Here is a 21,657-nt window from a genome sequence, read left to right as displayed (position 1 = left end):
TTAGCGTTTGTCACAGAGTTTGTAGTTTATTAAAAATACTTGATTTTTTTGTACAGTATATAAAAGATAAAGGTTGTAAAATTGTTCTGTTGGCGTATAAAAAATATCAGGTTCAGGTAGCGAGAGTCTTTTTGGTCAAAAAAGCACATTTAACCATAGTCACAGCATTTATGACTCCTTCCTCCTGAGATCAGCAACAAGACACGGCTCCTTCTCTTCAAGGATTTTGTAGAAAATGTCTTTGCTTTCATGTCCCCCAGCTTTCAGGGGGCCAGCATAGAGTTTCCTCATCCTCTCCTGAGTGGTCGGGATAGCCCTGATTTGGTCATATTCTTCTCTTTGGATTACACCATCTGTCAGAAGATTATCCAAGATTGGTCCTATGTTGCTCACTCTGTCGATCAGGTCACACTGGTGTTCATCCACAAAGTGCCCTCCTGAGAGCAGAGGAGACGAAAAATAATTTGTTTTAGGTTAATATGTGGTGACATCAGTTTCCTGAAGACGTACAGGTTAATTGGAAAGTGACACTCGACCCTCTTCGCTAGTGAAAAACAAAAAACACAAGTTTTGTCTCTGTTTGAGTTGGACAGTCGAACACTCACATTTAAAAATTTTACTGGTGTGATTTGGATTAATCTCAAGTTATAGTTTTGGCAGTCGTCTTCCAAAAGCAAAATGTTGATTTAAACTCTTTTTAAAAATAGAAATATTTCACTGACAAATATTAATGAGCCCGGTGAGAAGTTAGCGTCAGGAAATAAGTCTATAAGCACAAAAGGCTTAAACATAATTCATGTCATTGCAATCGAATAAATCCCTTGGTTATGGCTCCTTTGATAATTTCCCATGACAATGTGCAGGTGCTGGAACTGCAGGTTGGAAACAAGTGATGTAAGCATTGGAGTTAGGACAGTTTTCTTACAGAAACATACAATATTGTAACAATTTCTCTAGAAAATAAGCAAATTCCTGAGACTCCTGACTGTCCAGGTCAAAGTGTTTTTGCGGCAGTGCGCTTCTTGTAGTAAGCTGCTGGAAGGTACTCGAAGAAAATAAATGTACAGTAACAGTATTTCATTTCAATGTAGAATTTGAAGGCAGCTTGCAAACTGAGCAAAGGCAAACTCACAAGTGGTTTAAAGGAGTACTTTAAAAAGAATACTTAGCAGTTCATTGGCAAAGTGAAAATATACTGAACATACACAACAGCAGGAATAGTTTGAGAAGTTTCAATGGGCATTTTGGAGACATTATGACATGTTTTATCTGCTGCGACCCTCTACTGCCAATTCGCTCCTTTTAAGTCGGTTTTCAAAGTTCACCTATTTACTCGGGCTCATTTTTCAGGAAGCAAGCAAATTATCGGTTTTACATAAGAGTTAATTTAGTTGATGAAAATTGTGAAGAAATATATTCATCGATGACTGCCTATTCCATGTAGAAGACGAGACGTTGACGAGACCAAACTTCGATGACTTCACTAAGCAACAACTGTGACTAAATCTCCGTCCAATATCGTTGATGTGAAAAGAGGGTCAATTTAAAAATAATAACTGTAACAAAATCACCTTATTTTTGTTGACGAAAACTTTAGCCAACTTAAGTCACAAATGCAGTGGTGTAACAGTAGGTATTATTAGCACCTCATTACAATGGGACATTGCTTGCATATGGGGGTTTAACTTAAAATCCCCTCTGGCTTCAGACAAATCTGACTCATTTGGAGTGTTAGATGTGCTTTAGGAATCAGTGACATATTTTAAATCACTTAAAACTTATCTTTTAAAAAAAAAAAGCCTATTGCTAATGTCAGTGTTTTTCATTGGTTTCCATATGTTCTATCTTTTCTATTTAATTACTCTGTAGTTTTAGTAGCATGATGATGTTTCATTTTATTGTGCTGACTTTATTATTATTATTATTATTATTGTTGTAAAAATATACAGTGAGGTCCGTTTTTGTTAACTGTCTTCATAATCTGCATCTTTTTTAAAGACAGTATGTTTATCCAGGAGCCTCATTTGCTGAATTGTGTTGGTTCAAAGTAAATATTCAAATCAGAACATGTTTTATGTCTGGATGTATGGTCTGACGTTATTTATTTAAGCCAGACACTTCTCTCTGCAAAGCTGCATTCTTAATCATACAACCTGTCATTTTGTGGTTAATTTTCAGTACTAGTTCTTTTAGTCTCTAATAATATCTGTTGGCTGAAATCTTATTGGAAAGCAGTTTTTCTGAAGTCTGATTAAAATGCTTCTTCTTGTTCTTGACTAAAGCTGGACCGAAATGTTCGCAACATCTTTGTCAGCTAATCTTTGACAACTTTTTAAAGTGTCTATAAGCTGTAAGTAAGGGCTCTATTACTGGTTAATAATTCATTTACTAATGCTTTATAGATCAGTTATAAGCCGTTGATAAAACCACCTTTTGGGTGTCCAGGTGGTGAAAGATCCTCCTCCAGCATGACCCTTTCGCCTAGCTAGTTCTTTCATTTATCATGGAGACCTCTACAACTGACTGTTTGACCACTTTTGTTCTGGAAAATGGCGGCAGGGCATCTGGACCAAAATCCATTTCTAAACCTGCTTATTAACATTTAGAATTGCAGACTTGATGGTTTGGAGGGGTTTCCCTAAATGAATTTAAGTGCTAGAAAAGTGTCGCGCAATTGGAGGATTTTCCACAACCTGGCAACCAAAAACTTGTTGTTAATTGTCTCTTGTTAAGAGACAATTAACAATGAAGTCAATAATGTCAACAATTTCATTAACATTTTATCATACCCTTAACCTTTTGTTAAGATTTAAAAAAAAAATATATATATATATATATATATATATATATATATAATCTATAAACAAAAAGAAATACTTTTTTTTTTTTAAAGCTGTCTCTGAAACTGAATGTGAAGCAATGTTATGTCTATGAAATCCAAAGTGCAATTCTTCTAAATACAAATAATCTGAAATGTCTTACCTTGTGTATGGCCAGTGCTTTGGTATTCCTCTGAAGGAAAAAAAATTTTTTTTTTAAAAATGCAGAGGTAAAAATATGGACATGCAGGTGATTTACTGCCTTTATCTTACAGCAGACATCTGCTTTGCTAATAATGCATATTTAACTCAATACAATTTAAGTGGTACATGCACAGTCTAGGTAAATTCTTCAAGTATTATTAACTGACCTTTTCGAATTACACAGGTCCATACTGGCTGAAACTGATCTCTTTGGATGAGAGTGAGCTTGAAGTTTCTGCACGGATTTTCAACGAACATTTCAAAGAAATTTGGCTCTCTGCTTTCATATCTGAGCTTTAACATCTGTGAAAGAAATTTAAAAATAAATAAATAAATAAATAAGGGAGTTGAGCTGGACCACAATTTCTTTTTTTTTTTGTTACACCTTCTTTTTCGTGTTGTCAAAGGAAGTTAAGAAATCTGTGGTGACGTTCTCACTTAAATCAAAGACATTTACAACAGGGACAAAAAAGATGAATAAATCTGCTGTACCCTGCCAAGTATTGGTGAAATGTTAGGCTCAAATGGAGGAGCACACGGAATCAGGACTTACACGCACTCAGTTGGCAGTTTATTAGGAACACCTAGCTGAAACTCGCGCAGTCTAATACAACAGTCTTGCAACAAATCCTATCTTAATGAAGGTTCTAATGTTCAGTTTGTGCTGAAACTGTTTCAGATAGGTGCTCATTCAAATGAACGGTCATTTCGGAGGATGTAGTTTGTTCCTCATTGATATAAATGAGGGTAGGCTAAACATCACAAATTTCTTTATCAATTGTTAGCTCAATTGAATACAAGGAGATAACAATACATAGACATGTAACCCCCCCCCCCAAAAAAAAAACAAAAACTATTTAACTAAACAATGAAGTAATGATCATGAGATATTAGCCCTAAAAAAAAAGGATCAACTGATTTCAGGTCTGAATCACAATAAGTCTCTCTGAAGTAAAAAGAGTGAAAGTAAAAGATCATACACTCTTGATGTGCTTTAGTGATAAAAGGGTTATTATGAGCGAAAGAAAATGTATGACTGAACTCTAAAAATATTACATATTATTTTTCTTTTAGAACATATTTTCAGAGAAATATCTCAATTTGTAAATCATATTTTGGTGTGAGTAATAATATTAATATTATTGGATGATAATTTTTTTTTTTTGGGGGGGGGGGCATTCAAGAGCCTCAGCTACGAGGTTTTGACAATACAATTAAGTGAAACATCCATGGGAAAAGGAAGCTACGTACATGTTGAACATTAAAAAAAACAAAAGCACTGCAGTTGTTATACTGTTATCGTTTTGAGCTTTTCAGAAAGATTGAGGTGAGTGGAACGGAGCTGAGACGGGTCTAGAGCTCTCTTTGAGACTTCATCAGTAGCCGGAGAAAGTAACAAGCTTTTAGTGCCACGCAGCTTGAATACGGGTAATGGGGGAGAGTGTTTTTTAGCCTTCCACAAATGTTTCAGGAAAGTTCGATTTCATTAATTATACTGTTTCAGAGTGGCCTAAGACTTTTACATGAGACTTGTTAACATTTTAAATCCAAAGCAAACATCTATTCAGTTGAATTCATTTGATAGCATCACAGCTCAAACCATACTTCAGGACAAATTTCTGCACCGTCCAATTCTGCTTTTAGGATGAAACGCTCTTGCATTTTCAGAGACTTCTCTGGATGTGGTTTATGGATTATTTTGTATCCATAGGATAATGCCCTCTTGTCCATTGTCTGTAGAAAAGAAAAAAAAAAAAGACAAAAAACAAAAAACAAATCATCAACTTCTCAGCACAGAGAGGTCACAGCATAGAGACGTTATAGTAGCCAACATTTTCTCCGTTGTGTTAATCAATTAATTCCTGATGCATTCTGTATCTTATAATAATTGGTACTGGTGACAGTAAGATATGTAATAACCTGTTGCAGACCAGGATCACATGGGATCAGATAAACATGGAGTGTGAGGAAAGCTGTGTTGGTCTTATATATTAACACTTTACAGTTAATTTTCACAGGAAAGCCGGCTTTCATCAGGACCGCTCTCGGAGAGAAACTTGGTTCAGGTAACTTGACATGGGAAGGTGTGACCTCAGACACTTTTTCCACAACATCTCCACAGTCATCTATGTGTAGGACTGCAAACTTATCTAATATTGTTGGGTTGTCATCTGTAAAAAATACAAGTACGCACATTTACTGGGGAGAAATGACTTGCATCACTGTTTTTGTACACATACTATAAAACATTAACGAAACAGCATGCATTTTTTATGGTTACTTTTTTTTTATGTACGTCCACTTACCTATGCATATCCAGTGTGGCAGGTACACTATATCTAACTTCCCAGCAATGACTGTGATATCCATTAGGGGACCTGCGGGCATGTACTGTATGCTTTCCATCCTCTCCACGTGTCCCTCCCAAGAGATAAACTTGTACTTGAAGCTGACTTTTTCCTCGCAGAGCCAGTGTAAGTTAGAGACACTGCATTCAAAGTTTCCGGCTTCAGACTGTAGACTGAGTCAATCAAAACACGTGAGTTTGTGTACAGGCACAAAAATACTGTATTAGGGGCAAAATGGAATAAATGTTACATTTTTTGAGAAGATCTGGTCTGATTTTTGGTGTGAAATGTAATACTGACACTATAACTGTCATGTTACATTGGTATTACCAGCAGCAGCACAGAGAAAGATTCTGGTATTGCTTCTATGAAAAATCCCAAGAACCAAGCTGAATTTTTTCCTATAGTTCCAGTTTGCTGTGCTGCAGTATTTAGGATTTTATTTTTACCTGTACGTTGGACTCTCATCTGCATCTGTACTGATCACTTCAGGATCAAGTTTAGTCCAGTCGCTGGATTTCTGTTGCAGAGGACAGAAGGAAAGTGCGTAAGGGGAGATGTTTCTCAACATTGCATTAATGAACAAATAAATGAATGTAAGGGATTACCATAGTGCTTCCACAACCCTCAAGCTCCAAGCGTCTCGAAGGTCCTTTTAAAGACACATGAAAAACATTTTTAAATGATTATATGTTGATATATAAAATCAAAAGCTTTCCATGTTTTTCTGCCTTACTGGTACGTGCTATGTAGTATGTGTAACAGGACAAACTGTTGAGCAAAGTCCGATTCGAGGGGAAGTGGCAACACTTCACAGAGCTTTCTGTTATGTACAAAGCACAGGCTGGCTACATGTGGCTGTTTAGGTAACGATGCCTCGTGAAAGCAAGAAATAATACGATAAAAATACAGAAGCAGTCACATGACTTTATTTGTTTTGCACCATTACCGTATATAATTACAACAGTAAACAGCTGGATAATAGCCAACATCACACGTGTTAAAAAATGGGAGTTGATGTTGCAGTCATTCTGTATAGTCAGGGTCCTGTTCGATGATGTAATGGTCTCAAGTCAGGTTGCAAAAACCAAAGTGGCAATGCAAGATTTTTAAAACCTGTTGATGTCGTAACAGAAACTTAATGCTAACAATTAAATTGTTCTCATAAATAATTCAGAGATAATTTGGAATAATTACAATCGTTTTGCCAAATTACAAATAATAAATGATGTTCAACAACAAATGTTGCAGTGCTGTGTTGCAACCCGGAAGAACCAATGATTTAAATGTGAAGATCTTGCTTTTAAAAAACAGCAGATGTCATATATCTGAGGCATAATTTTGTGTGAAATTCATATTCTCTGCCAACACATAGGCTACACTGATGGCAATAAAAGTAATTTAGTGCAGTGACATGCAATTTCATTAAGTTAAACAATGCTGCCAATGAGAGCCCAGTTACTCTGAGTTTACTTTTAGGTTGTTGTTGCTGTGGACAATGTTATGAAACTAAGAGCTTACAGTCATGCTAGTGGCTCTGTTAAGCACAGTGGTGCTTTAAGCTAAATGCTAACCTCATCATGCTAAGACGCACAAAACGACAATGCTAACATGTTGATGTTAAGCAGGTGTAATGTTTACCATGTTAATTTAGCGTGTTGGCAAACTAACATTTGCTAATTCGCACAAAACACAAAACACAGTTGACGAAAATGGTAGTTTCTGTAGGTATTTCGTCATAAACCAAAGTACTGTACGAATGAATTTTTTTTACCTAGTGGTCACACCAGATGAATAGGCAGGTTAAGTTCCAGATATTAATATGCATTATTGCATATGTATACTTATAATATCAACATACAGTTTGCATTATATTCAGCTGACCAGCATGAGGGTACATGTCATAATGTATTGGGAGGAAGTGGGAGATCTTTTTGTTCCAGAGACAGGATCTGTTGTGGTGTTCGTGTTTTTGGGGTGGATGGAAGAGAGAACAGGGCCGTCGTCAATAAAGTAGTTGTTTCTTTTGCCGTATAACGCAGAGGATCACCAAAGTCATTACGGTTTAATCCCCTGACCACCATGACTGTTGATGTACCAAATTTCTTGTCAATCCATCCAATAGTTGTTGAGATATTTCAGTAGGGACCAAAGTGGTGGACAGACAGACACACTGACATTGCCATACATAGAGCCACGACACTAGCATGGTTTAAACAGTGACTGATCTAGAGTGAGTGACCACAACAATTATACATCATATAGAATATGTTTCCAGATAATATTACAACAATATTCATATATCAGCTCATATTCAGCTGGCTGCTTGACTTTCCACATATGTTTTAAGTGAAAAAAAAAGTGTAATAAAAAATTAAAAAAAACAGACCATGTGAGGCAAAATACATTTTTGTCATTGGAATACTATATTGTTGTTTTTTTTCACATAACTTACCTTTGGATCCTGAGCTGGTCTCTGACAATCTCTGCACCACATCCCTCCCCTTCATTGTCCTTAAAATGTCCATGGTCACCTCCGGAGAGTTTTCTCCGTATGTCTGCAGCATCCACTCCACTATGTTAGCTCTTTGTGGCGTCTCCATTCCGTGTTTTTGGATTCTTGGGAGGCCTCTCTTTGTTTCAGTGGCTCGAATAGAGCCACTGATGAGGAGCCAATTGAATAGCTCGAGCTCACTAGAATCTAAATCTTCCAGTGCTTCCAGAAGTTCCTCTTTAACATTCATGGCTTCTTCCTGATGGAGATCAGGGGGAATTTATGTAATATTTCCACTGTAGCGATGAAACATTAATTTCTTTGCATCAAACACTTAACTCATGTGAGTATTGTATCAACTAATATTCACCACAATAGACACAATAATAAATTGGATGATATTAGATTCTAAAATGACTCTATAAAAAAAAAACAAAGAACTTTTCCATGTGTTCATTTCTATAGCATCATTCTGTGATTTATTTTGTGCTTTACTGACTGTTTCCAACTCTCTCCTACACTGCGCTACCAAAAGCAGGGATTGGCCACCTGATCACATGTTGTCATCGCTTAAATGGCAGCTCTGATTTTTCTGGTTTAAACAAAAATTTTCCACTTCTTTTCTGTCAAAGTGATGGACGCGCATTGCTTTCACCCAAGAAAAAATTTTTACGAAATAACAGCTTTTTCCACTGTCATCTGTGACCCACCAGATTCTGTGACTTGATCAGTAAAAACATCCTGTACTGCTTTAGCTTTGTGTAAGTGCTATGCGAAGCCAACGGGACTTGCTTGAAGTTCTTGAAGACGTTTCGCCTCTCACCCGAAAGGCTTCTTCAGTTCTAACTGACTAGTGGGGAGTTGAACTGGAGAAGCCTTTCGCGTGAGAGGCGAAACTTCTTCAAGAACTTCAAGCAAGTCCCGTTGGCTTCGCATAGCCCTTACAGAATACTATGACCTGGATGACTGAGAATCTTCACAAACATATTGCTTTAGCTTTAGTTCCTGTCGTGCTTTCTGCATGATCTTTCCCTAGTACGCCAGCTCATTGTATTGTCACTCTTAGTGTCTACTAAATAACTCTCTGGCAACAATGTGCCGAATGCTACTGTTTATCAGCATATCGACCTCATGTACATAACGGCACTATGCCATCAGAACATCTGACTGGTTATTTACTCAAGGCATAGAATACAATAATAATAACAAAAATAATAAAGATAACATCATCCACATTGCTCAGTGATACTAATATCTCCCACTGTCTCAAACCATGGAGGAAATAAAAGTGAATTAAATCAGGTAGCACTATCACGCCCCTGTCTTCTCAAGCAGTGGTGATTGATAACCATCTTAGCGAGAAAACAACATCATAATTACGAAAAAAGTGTCTCGTAATTATGAGATCTTTTCTTGTGATTATGAGTTAGTAAGTCGTAATAATGAGATACGGAGGTTATAATTACAAGGTCAGGACTCAAGATAAGCTCTCACAATTACAGCAAAAGTACCTCCAATTTTTTGTTCTTTGATGAATGCAACGTGTTTGCATACAAAGTGAAAAATAAGGAAGAAACATACATGCCTGGTCATCTTGTGTTTCTGTTCTCCTCCTCAGTGGCAAAGACAGCACGGGTATGATTATAACATTATTAGTGCATAAAATTTCACTCACTCAGTTTGGTGAGAGCCCTCGAATGAAAACTGTGCAATCGTTTTGCATCTTTATTTATAGCGGTCGAGAGGGGGATAAGTTTCAACCCGTAACTGTTAAATGAAAGCTGTGTTTTGTGAGGTGTGTCTGATGTGACGTTACTCACTTTCTGGAGTTGCAAAGACAGCCGTTTCTCTGAGGAGAAAGTAAATAAACACTTATTCCTGATCTGAGTATAGTATAAAAGATTTTGGGCAGTTTCTTTAGTTTCTTTTGAATAAAATCTCATATAAGGGACTATTTGCAACACAACACAGCTGGTTGAGTTGCTTTTGAAGAAAATAAAACACAAAGATGTAATCACAAAATGAAACTAAAATCAACTCAGTAGTGACATCATGAAAATGGACTCTGATGTTTTCTGCTGTCATAGTAATTTAAGTAAGTTTGAACCCAAGCAGGTTTACTTTTTTACTACGAATCATGAGATGTATTTATTAGACATTTATGAGACACACGATTGTGTAATGTCACAGTTTTTTTTCCTTCCTTTTGTCCTACCTTTGGGTCCTGGGCTGGTCTCTGAAAACTTCTGCACCAGATCTATCGTCTTCAAATCCTTTAAACCCTCCCTGATCACCTCCACACACTGCCGGCCGTGGTTCTCCACCATCAGATCCACTGTGTTTTCCCTGTCAGCACTTTTGTTTAACATCCTTGAAATGTCTTCTTGGCCAATGTTAGGGACAATCCACTTCAGGAATTTCTCAAACTCCCCTTTACCTAAGTTATCCAGGGTTTTCAAAAGCAGCCGTTTAACAGCTGCCATTGTTGCCACCTGGAAAAGTCAATGCATTCATGGGAGAATTACAAATGTGTCTCTTTGCATCTTATCAATGTTCATGTAGACATGGGCGTTATAAAGTTTTCTGCAAGATCACATAAAGTATTCATCCATTTGGTAATTGCTATTGTATTGATTATAGTATGTTCATTTTTTTTCCCTTTTTTCTTTTCTATGCCTCTTCCTTTTTTATGAGAAGCTAGAGAGCAAACAATGACCCCCCCACCCCTTTAATTCTTATAAATGTGTTCATTTTTTTCTTTTTAATCTACAGGCTGCAACTGTTTTCTCACAAACTATCTTTACTGCAGAAGTTGAAAAACAAAATCAATAAAAATGTACATTTTTACAATTTTTTCTCATCTCATCCCTCAGTGCTAAAGGTATCGCGACATTATTGTTGGATAGAAATACTGCTGAAGAGCTCAACCTGATTAGCTTCAGTTCGGTGAACAATATTCGGCGTGAATCATGGGTTTGGGTTTTATTATTACTAATAAGTTCAAGATGAGGATAATTTTCAACCTGCATCTGTGGAATGAAAGCTTTGTTATATAAAGTCAGAAAGATGTGACTTTACTCACTTTCTGGATCAGCCCAAAACGATGTTCATCTACAGAGTGTTTCTCTACGGTGAAAAGAAATAAAAATTAGTCATTAGTAACTGACAACTGAATGTACAGTTGTGAGAAATGTATAATACATAGAGTTCCACACAAAATGACGCTCCCCGATCAGTTCCATACAAATGATAACTTCTTTTCTCCACTCTCCCACAATTTTTTCTTATTTCATTAGTCATAAAACATAACTTTTGCACAAGATGTCTTGTTTTCTCTAAATTATAAATCTTTCTATTTATAATGTAAAGAGACAAAGACATGTCTTTTAAACGTATGATACACATGGATGAGTTGTAATGATTTTGACAAGTTTATGCATTAATCATCTCACTTGTGAGTCCTGAGCTGCTGTCTGACAGTCTCTGCACCAGATCTGTCCTCTGCATTTCCTCTAAAATCTCCATGGTCACCTCCTCAGACTGTTGGCTGAAAGTCTGCACTGTTAAAAAAACTGTGTCTTTCACGCCTGCTATATTCAGCAGCCACCACGGGATGTCTAAGTGAGGTTTCTGACGGCGAATTCGCTTCAGGAGGAGTATCTTGAAGTCCTCGATCTCCCTGTCACTCAAATCAGCCAGCGTTTCCAAAAGCAGCTCTATAACAGACACCATCGTTTTTTCCTGTCAAATTGAGAGGAAATCTTCATGGGGCAAAAGTGAAATTTCTCAGCCGGGATGATTAAAGATTTTTCTGTTCACATCTCATCAATGTATGTGTTTAAGAAATGTTGATGTGGTCAGATTACATCAGCCATAACACACAAGGTAATGATACAGCTGCTAATATCTGTCATGTGTACCAGTTTTTCACAAACCACTTTTACAAACATACATTTCTTTAGTAACATCAAGGTGATTCACTTTTGTCATCATTACAATTGTTTTATTTCTTTTAACAGTTTTGTGACATTTTATTTTTAACAGTCGCAACGGCGTGCCTTTTTTGGCCTGATCAAAAATGAAGCCCGAGTTTGAGGAAGGGTGTGGTCAGAACATTAACATGGCGTCACGGCTGGTGTGATCGCCTCCGCGAGATGGTCAATCATATTACCTGCTGAAGATTTTCCACAAGGCAAACTGACTACAGCTTCAGTTCTGAAAATAACTTTGGATAAAAATTAGGAATTTGGCTTTGTAGATCATTTATAATATTCAAGATGAGGATTATTTTGAACCTACATCTATTGAAAGAAAGCTGTATTGTGCTGTATTTTTTTTCTCAATTGATCAATTTATCATTTGGTCTATGTGTCCAAAAATATTAAAAAATACCTATCACAGTTTCCTTAAGTAGGTGAGCTCTTCAAATGTCTTGTTCTGTCTGATCAACATCATAAAAATCTCAAAAATATTCCATTTAAAATGATAAAAAAACAGAGAAAAGAAGAACACCCTAATAACTGAGTAGCTGGAACCAGAGAATGTTTGGCATTTTTCTAGAAAAAATACTTCAATGATTAATGTATTATCAGAATAGATGGTGATTAATTTTCTGTCGATCGATTAATTGTTAATTGCTATTACTCACTTCCTGGACCAGTGCAGAACAGCATTTATATACAGAGCGTTTCTCTAGGGTGAGAAGAAATAAAAATGACTCATTAGTGACTGACAACTGAATATTAACACTTTTTGCAAAAATGTACAATACAAACTCCTCAGGTTTTATGAGTTTTATGAGGAGAAAGGAGATATAAAAAGATCAACGAATGATCAATTCAACATCAGGCTTTATAATCAGATACAGTCAGACTATGTTGTTTGACATAACCAGAAAATCTACCTAATACTAACACCATCAAATCAATTACCAGTTTCACCTGACTAACAGCTGACGTTAACATCTGTCACATTTGCTATTAAACTCTGTGTTAAAGGTTCATACCCTGAAATGTAAATGAAAAATAACTACAGGGCTTTGAGGAAAGGATTCAGTTCTGTCTCAGTCAACTTTACTCTTAGTTCACGTAACAATATTTCTTATTTTGTTTGATGTTACTAGTCTTTTCAGTGTCTGTATTTTTTCATAGAGGCACCTACCTCCCTCTGTAGTATTCACTCCAAAAACTTCAGCTGATGCTCCCAAAGCTGCAACACATTTAATGCAAATTGTAATTGCATGATGAATAAACTGTGTGAAGCCTTGATGTGTGCTTGTCCTGTGTATAATACTGAGTCCTGAGAATAAAAAGCCTACAATATTTCATAGCTTAGACCCATGCAGTTTGACAAAATACTGTCATGATGTTAAAATACATTACACAGACACTAGCACATGATAATGTATGACACAGAAGGATTTCAGGTGTGTCGATTGAAGTCAGGGGGAGGCCATAGTCGCAGAAAGGGAATCCATAAGAAAGCAATCTAATAACCTACTTTATACAGAATGTTTATCTGTCTCGATAGCGAAGTGTAGTGTAAGTCAAATCAAAGCTAGACAAAAAGACAATTCAAAAGATTCATGTGAAATTATGTGGACAACATTAGCTAAATTCCTATCAGGCCATATACAATACACGACTGGTAACAATGAGCTCCAAATGCAAACAAACAAGAACATGTGGCCCAATGAAGAAAAAACAACGTTTTCAGTGAAAAAGTGTTAAAAGAACTGTGGACCACAACTTTTACAAAAAAGGACCAAAGTCAATGGATTCATTAACCCTTCAGAATATCGTTGCTTTGGTCGAAATAGCTGCAAGGTCAAAATCCAAAACATTCACCACTGAACTAATCGTCGTCTAATTTCAAATAAATTTAATTTTTTTAATTACCCACATCATGTGTAGGAAGCACATTCTCTTATTTTTTAACTTTGTGAAACTTACACACAGTCTCAAAAAATTTGAGTTTTTGAGAGACTGTGTTCGAGAGGTGTTGATTCAACTGTTTGGTATTTTTGCTGTCATGGTACGCTGGTATGGTATTATTGTATTGCTGTATACTGTTATCTGCATTTAATATTGTGCCCTACAATTAAAAAGATTTTGTAACCATGCATATTTATTTATTATTCGAGATTAATTTAACATTTGTCTTCTTTATCTTACCTTTGAGTCCTGAGCTGGTCTCTGACAGCCCCTGCACCAGATCAGTCCTGTTCATGTCCCTGAAAACCTCCATGGTCACCTTCAGAGACTGCGGGCCATGCCTCTCCTCCATCAAATCCAACAGTTGATTTGCCTTGGCTGCCAACAGCAGTTGTCCCCTTTCGATTTGTGGATAGCCCTTCTGGAAATAAGTGAGCTGCAGGATCCACCTGAATTTCTCAAGCTCACTGTGACTCAAATTATTCAGGCTTTCCAAAAGCAGCTCTTTAACAGCTGGCATTGTTCCCATCTGGAAAATTCAAAGTACATATTCATAGGGAAAATACTGTATGTCATTTCTTCACTTAGAAAATTACATATTTATCCCTTTGCATGTTATCATTGTCATTATTGTAGACACGTGGAGTTTAATGATATGCTTTCCTGCCAGATTATCTAATCTATTGATAAATTTGGTAATTATCTGTTAGAGCGAACTCATTTTTCCTTCTACCTATATCTATATATCTGTAACCTGATTGTTTCTTCTTTTCTTTTTTTTAAATTTATTTCGAAGCTGTAACTCTGTCGCTGTGCTGCCAAAAACTGAAATGAGCCACCTCATCATAGATGAAATGTTCTAGATGGATTAAATATAGAAATAGGTGGCAGCATGACGCAGGCACCTTCTCAAGTTTATGTTTCCAATCCAATCTAAACTATGAGTTTGATTTATCATCAATTATCATCACTAATGTTGATAGGATTTTAAACCTTCATCTTATTGAATAAAAGCTGTACTTTGCATGGTCATACAGATGTGACATTGCTCACTTTGTGCATCGGTACAGAAAGTAGTTCATCCACAGGGTGTTTTTCTAACGAGAAAGAAAGGACATAAAGAAAATAAAAATAAACAATTTATATCAGGCAATATTGCTATGTAAGAATTACAGTACAGTGTAGTCAACACGAACTTAAACCCCATCAACAGTTACATATAATTTATCACTATTATATCCCGTAATTTTATCACTATTATAATTCACAATATTTTTTCATATTTCAAATCGTCATAAAATATATATTTTTACATAAAATTATTTGTCTTCTTTTCGTTACGTTTAAATCTTATTATTTAGAAGACATAGCAAACACATGGTATGGATGTTATTTCCAGATTTTCATGTCTTTATTGTCTTACTTGTGGGTCCTGAGCTGCTGTCTGACAGTCTCTGCACCAGATCATTCCTCTTCATCTTCTTTAAAATCTCCTTGGCCCTCTCCACAGACTGTTGGCCAAAAGTCTGCACCATAAAAAACACTGTCCCCCGCACGCCCCCTACCTCCAGCACCTTCAACGGGACGTCTGAGTGAGGTTTGTGACCTTGAGTTTGTCTCTTGAGGCGGAGATTGAATTTCTTGATCTCCCTGTCGCTCAAATCAGCCAGCGTTTCCAAAAGCAGCTCTATAACAGACGCCATCGTTTCTTCCTGGTAGATTCAAATAAAAAGGTTTATGGGGCAAGAGTGAAATTTCTCAACTCAGATGATTTCACATTTTTCTGTTCTCGTCTCATCAATGTATGTGTTTTAGAAATGTCGATGTGGTAAGATTACATCAATCATATTAAACTTTTTCCTCTTCTACAATTATCTTCCTCTTGTAATCTGGTTCATAATTTTCTATTTTATTGCCTGGCTGTATTTCTTTCAAACCCTGTCTCGCCAAGACTCCAATGGGCCTCCTGATCTCACAACAGAGTTGCTGTGAGCAAATCGTCTCCGTTTGACTTGTGAAAATAGTAATTTTGTGTCTAGCTCTAAATAATGCAAATTTCTGTTTTCTGTCAAATTTAGAAAAACCACGCCAAGAAAAATACACCATACATTTACATTTTTCAAGCAGTAGAGAAAACACACATTCTTTACATTATTGGTTAATAACATTGATCCTTAAGACCTCATATGGGCATAATATAGCTTGATCAGCACCAGTTCTTTGAGAGAACCATCTGAGAAAAAATAGACATTTTGTTCATAACATCTAGTATAGTAAAAGCTGCACTGTGTAAAGTAGGACTGATGTGACATTACTCACTTTCTGGATCAGAGTACACTGCTGTTCATCCCAAGAGTGTTGGTCTGAAATATAAAATAAAAAATATAAGAAATATAAACAGACCCACCAGTAAATGATTTAAGAAAAGGTTTTGTGAGGATTTATAATACAAAAGATTTCATCCCAAAGTGACACTTAAACCTCGTTAAAAGTGACGTAATAATAATTTGAAGAGCTACTTAAAGATTTTCCAACAAAGTTGACTGGGTATGGATCTATTTGTTATTGCGTTATGCAGAAATGTAAAATATCTGATCAAAAAATTGTAGCCCAGCTGATGCACTCTCCTATTTTCACATAATAAAATATAAAACTTATGAGACATGTGACAGCCATGTTTGCTGCAGTAGTTTTGTGTTTCTCACATATTTCTGTCTTCTCTGCCTCACCTTCGATTTCTGTGCTCATGTCCGACAATCTTTGCACCAGATCAGTCCTTTTCATCATCTTTAAAACCTTTTTGGTGATGTCCAAACACTCTTGGCCACACGTCTTCACCATCAGCTCCGCTACCTCCTGCGTGTTTGACACTCTCAGTTGGCGCCTCCAGATGAATGGGAAATCTCTCTCCAGGTCCAAGAGTGACAAGAATGCGTGGAGCTCCTCCGAGCTCAATTTATCCAGTGTTTTGGCAAGCAGCTTCTTAACCATCTTTTTTTCTGCCTTGAAAATTAAAAGGATATAATTATACAGTATTATGTATGATAGGATGTATGCTCTTTGTATGTTGTAATACAATGACTGGAAACTGATCTCTTTGTCTTTAATTCATGCCAGCAATATCATATATATCACCAAGATTACACATAGCAAGTGTGTATAAAACAAACAAGATATTTGTTCTGTAAAGGAAAAGCTTGAATAAATGAGTGGAGAAACATAAAAAAAATGCAGATTCCTCCACACAGGGCACAAAAGGTCACTGAATGGTTTAAAAAGGATGTGAATCATAGGCTATGGCTTTCAAAGTCACAAGATTTCAACCCATTGGAATACGTACGGGAGAATTTGGACTGAAGTGTTAGACAGCGCTCTCCGCCAACATCATCATCATCAAAACCCCAAATGAGGGAATATCATTTGGTATGTGTTAATCTCTCCAGTAGAGTTTCAGAGAATTTATGGCAACGCTGTTTTATAATTTGTTTGTTTGTTTAACCTTCATTTAACCAGGAACAGTCCCAATGAGATTAAAAATCTGTTTTACAAGAGCGTCCTGGCAAAGATGGGCAGAAGCACAATAAACAGAGTTTCAGACATACGTAACCCAATCTACAATAAAAATAAAGAATAAATTACAGAAACTCAACATCAAAAATATTTATCAAATATTCATCACAAGTCAGCAACATCAGGGATCAAACAGGGGCTATATGAATCAGACAAAACATCTACAGTAATATGTGCCTGCCTCCAAGTCATTTAAAATTACTTCAATTCATCCAGTGAGGCCAGCTCTCTGAGTTTCAGGTAATTTTGCAACAGAGGGAGCAGCAAACGTAAAACACCCCCCCCCCCCACTTCATTATGGACTTTAGAGACAGACAGTAGGATATGATGAGAATGAGTATATGACGGAACATGTAGATTTTCAGTTAAACAGGTCCAAGAATTGATCCTGGCAGAACATTTTCCAAAGCAGGAAAGTGTAGTTAAAATTACCGGTTGGGTTTTTTCACACTTTATATTGTAATAATCTTTATTTACAGATCAATTTTCTAAACCCATGTTACAAAGTGCTTCACAGAAGGCAAGAACTCATATTCACTTAAAATTTGATTCTCAGTTGTATCCACCAATTGAGTCTCAAAAGCTAAAAGCCTACACTATACACACTTCCATTAGAACGCTTCATGTAAGTACGGATTTACTCACTGGCACTTTACCCGTGCTGTTCCCCATACTCCGTTCTCTTCAGGTAAGGATGTTGTAGAAAATCTTTTTTTCTTGACCTCCACTGGATTTCAAAGGCCCACTAAAGGGATACACATGATTTTATCATAACTTTTTTTTTTTTATTATTGATAACATCCTATGTGAGGAGTCCATCCAAAACTGTAATGCTGGTCACTGTCTGGATCAGCTCGACTCGATGCTTATCCACAAGTATCTCTGAGGAAAAAGGGAAGGAAACGTAAGACAGGGTTGTTTGTTTGGAGATAATATGCATCACGATATAGTTCATAAAAAGTGGGGAAACTAACTACAGTAAATATTACAAAACCAGAAAATTAATGTCTCCTTTTTTCTAAACAAAAGACTTACGGTTCTTTAAGATTGATTTTGATTGTCAGATGTGTGCATCACTATAACTTAAGTGATGTGTATTAAATCCCCATTGGTGTTACAGTAGAAATTTAAAGAAAGACTAAAAATAATACTCATACAATAGTAATTTATAGTGAAAGTGAACCAGACAATGTTTATTTTGACCCCAGCAAGAATTTCAAGAGAAAAAAACCCCCCAGCATTTTAAAACAGTGAATGTCAGTGGAAATGATTATTTGTAAATCTCTGTCTTTTTCGTCTTACATTTCCAGCTTGTATAATTCTGTTTAAATTTGATGGCAGCTTTTCAACGATAAAAACCCCTCATTAAGATAAACCTCTTCAAAAAATCCTTCCATGGTTCAACCATGTGGATGACGAGGAAATAAGTTTTACAGTCAAATTATGAATTTGCCTTTGACTTTTTGCATACAACTGCGACAGTAACATAATGTGTACATAATACTTGTGCACCTACCTTCCGCCTTGGTATTTACATCAGCTGCCGCTGCTGAGGATCACGCAGCTGTAAAACATTTGGGGAAAGTTAAGACTTCAGAACATTGTGTTGCTCTTTGACTTTATGCACACGTCTGTTGTCCCATGCATATTTTAATGGTAGCTAGAATGATGTCTTTCTTTAATGATCGGAGCGCCAAAAAAGCGAGATAAAATTATTTATGAAAACAAGTATACTCTACACGCACAAAAAAAAAAAAAAATCAATAGAAAGATTTCCAGGCCAGCCTCCTTTCACTTTATGACATTTGGGACAGTGGAAGCACTTTGATTGCTTTTTTTTTTTTTTTTTTTTTTTAATAAAATAGCCTCCGACGCTTTGTAGGCAACAATTAGCGTCATTTTCAGATCCCCAGTGGGTTGCTTAGTCAATTAAGCCCTAATAACTTAACGAAGTTCTCAATATTTTATGAGTAGAAAGGTGTCTCAACCTTTGCACATGCCAGTTACTGGTTTTTTTTTTCCAGCTTTTTAAGTCCATGAAATGAAAAATAACAGAGAAAGACTCAAATGTTTACTCAGATTTTTTACTTGTTTTCACTCCGAAAAATCACCAAATTATGTAATTTGCTCAGGGTAGCCTAAACTTTTACATATAACTGTCTACTCATAAACTGTGCGACTGTTTATTAATAATAAAAACGGAGACTGAGGGAGGGAAATAGGAACCATTACACTAAATCTCTTACCAGCCTTGCCCTAGGCTAATTAGCCTAGCATGTACATTTTTGCTCTCTCCCTCTCTCATACACACACACACACACACACAAACACAAACACAAACACACAAAATCCCGTTCTCGGTGACGAAGTAGGCTGAAGCGTTAGTGCTTAGTGTCCATCTATCTATTTGTATGTATCTAGTTTATATGTAGTGCTTTGCTACCCGCCATGAACATTCCTTTTTTTTTACTACTGTATATGGCAGTAAAACTTACCGGGTCTCTCTCTCTCTCTCTCTCTCTCTGTCTTTCAATATCTTTAACGTTTGAAAAGCAAATCCCAAATAAAATCCAGCTACGTTTCTACTTTCGGATCGTTCCGCGGCCAGAGGCGGCTGCTTGTGAGTTAGATTCGGTTACATCCTGTCCTCTTGTCTGAACTTGTATTGAGTACACCCACCACCAACTGGGGTAGCCGAAGGGCCGCCCCTACCCTTCCTCCGATTATTTTACCCTGATATTATTACCCTAATTCTTGACCAATCATCACTCTTCACCCTAACCCACCCAACCAATGAAGGCAACGAGTACTAGCCAATCAGCGGCGGGCTAGGGGCGGGTCTTCTCCCACCTTTGGTGGGAAAAAAAATAACGCACCCAAACCTCATCAAATCAACGCCCATTTCACTGATGTATAAGACACTGCAAAATAAAGGGTGCATATAATCTTTAAATAAACAATATTAAATTTAATTTTGGCACCGATACTGATACCGATTTTTCATACTTGACTTTGCATGAAACGTAATTTAATTTTTTAAACTCAATTTTAAAACAGGATATTACTAAACAACAACATTATTTTTTTTTCTCAAAAATGAGGATTAAAAAAAAGAGAATAACTATGAAAACAATATTTGTACTATTATGTCAGGGTAAGTTAAATATTCTTTTCAACCTTCAATCATGGACAGAAATGTTCTTATAATACTGCAGCAAAAATGCTGGTTAAAAAATGAATGCGTCAGAGATAATAATGCTAATACATATAACACAATGAAAGGGCACCAACACTTGCAGCTCCCCGTCTTAATACAGCCGTTGTCGTGCCTGTATGAGAAACTAAAGCAAAAAAGTAAACATATATCTATAGTGGTCATTGCCAGGTCATAATTAATTGAATGTTTGTAACGTATTTAGAGAAGTATGAACAATTTGAAATCTGAACATATTTCAGCCCACTTTTTCTCAACATACTGTAATTACTGTGTGCTGATTTCACTACGGGGTTTTTAAATTCCAGTAAATTTGTTTCTAACAAGCGGTGACCCAGTCTGTCGCAAAATAGAAGTAGAATAATAGAACTTCAGAAGGCATATATGAAAAAAGGACAGCCTCTTTATTGAAACTGAAAACTCCGGATTATACGCTGTTATCACTGACTGGTCTTAATACAGTTAGCAATGTGAAATAACTCGGTGTAAATTATTAAATGTTTCTGATGCCGCTGATAATTTACTTACAAAAGCAGCGTTGGTATACACATGAATCAATTAAACGGAGAGTGAAAGATACTGCTGAAAAGGCAGAAATCAGTTAGTTGTTAGAAATGACCAATGTGGATGCCATGCAACCTATAAAAGTACTCTTTTATTACAAAACAAACAAAAAAATATTTCACCCTTATAGGTCATGTAAAATGTCCCTCTAATGTTCAAAAGAATTAAACAAAACCTTAATCTAAGTGGGCTGAGGCCGGGTGAAATGGGGCGGCAGGCCCCTACGTGCCTAGGGGGTGCTACATATACTGATGTACCGTGGTTCCTGTGGACCGGCACTGAGCTCCACTGAATTAGAAGAGAAACAAGGTTAACGGACCAAAATAAAGATACTACCCGGTTCAGGTTGGCTAAAAGCGACGCAGGAGGCTATAACATTATTTTAAAAAAAAATAAAAAAAAGGGTTAGAAGAAGCAGTGTCTTCATACACAGTCATTGGTCCAAAACAGTGTTAAAGCAAGACCGAGCGGTTTTTGCTGAACGGCAGCAAAAAAGTGGCAACTGCAGAAT

At 36.5% G+C, this 21,657-nt stretch overlaps 1 protein-coding gene across 4 annotated transcripts; it reads right to left on the bottom strand.

The window, feature by feature from the left end:
- Positions 1 to 20,063, bottom strand: LOC120784446 (NACHT, LRR and PYD domains-containing protein 1-like). 4 transcript variants are annotated; one of them, XM_040118286.1, is made up of 23 exons: positions 19,864 to 20,063; positions 18,885 to 18,932; positions 17,139 to 18,250; positions 16,528 to 16,801; positions 16,118 to 16,161; positions 15,222 to 15,510; positions 14,852 to 14,895; positions 14,039 to 14,327; positions 13,026 to 13,073; positions 12,514 to 12,557; positions 11,318 to 11,606; positions 10,948 to 10,991; positions 10,081 to 10,357; positions 9,686 to 9,714; positions 7,827 to 8,124; positions 5,980 to 6,023; positions 5,821 to 5,891; positions 5,330 to 5,544; positions 4,944 to 5,194; positions 4,629 to 4,757; positions 3,191 to 3,326; positions 2,983 to 3,012; positions 1 to 437 (listed from the first exon to the last, which is right to left on the bottom strand). In XM_040118286.1, the coding sequence occupies exons 4-23, from the start codon at positions 16,787 to 16,789 to the stop codon at positions 169 to 171; spliced, it is 3,102 nt and encodes a 1,033-aa protein (XP_039974220.1). In that variant the 5' UTR covers positions 16,790 to 16,801; positions 17,139 to 18,250; positions 18,885 to 18,932; positions 19,864 to 20,063; the 3' UTR covers positions 1 to 168. The 4 variants fall into 4 exon arrangements, with proteins under 4 accessions (XP_039974220.1, XP_039974219.1, XP_039974218.1 ...); XM_040118285.1 differs by having other exon boundaries at positions 18,014 to 18,250; XM_040118284.1 differs by having other exon boundaries at positions 18,143 to 18,250.
- Positions 20,064 to 21,657: the final 1,594 nt, after the last annotated feature.

Source organism: Xiphias gladius, chromosome 22, assembly GCF_016859285.1.
Source record: "Xiphias gladius isolate SHS-SW01 ecotype Sanya breed wild chromosome 22, ASM1685928v1, whole genome shotgun sequence".
Taxonomy (NCBI): Eukaryota; Metazoa; Chordata; class Actinopteri; order Istiophoriformes; family Xiphiidae; genus Xiphias; species Xiphias gladius.
This window is presented reverse-complemented; position numbering and strand designations above follow the sequence as displayed.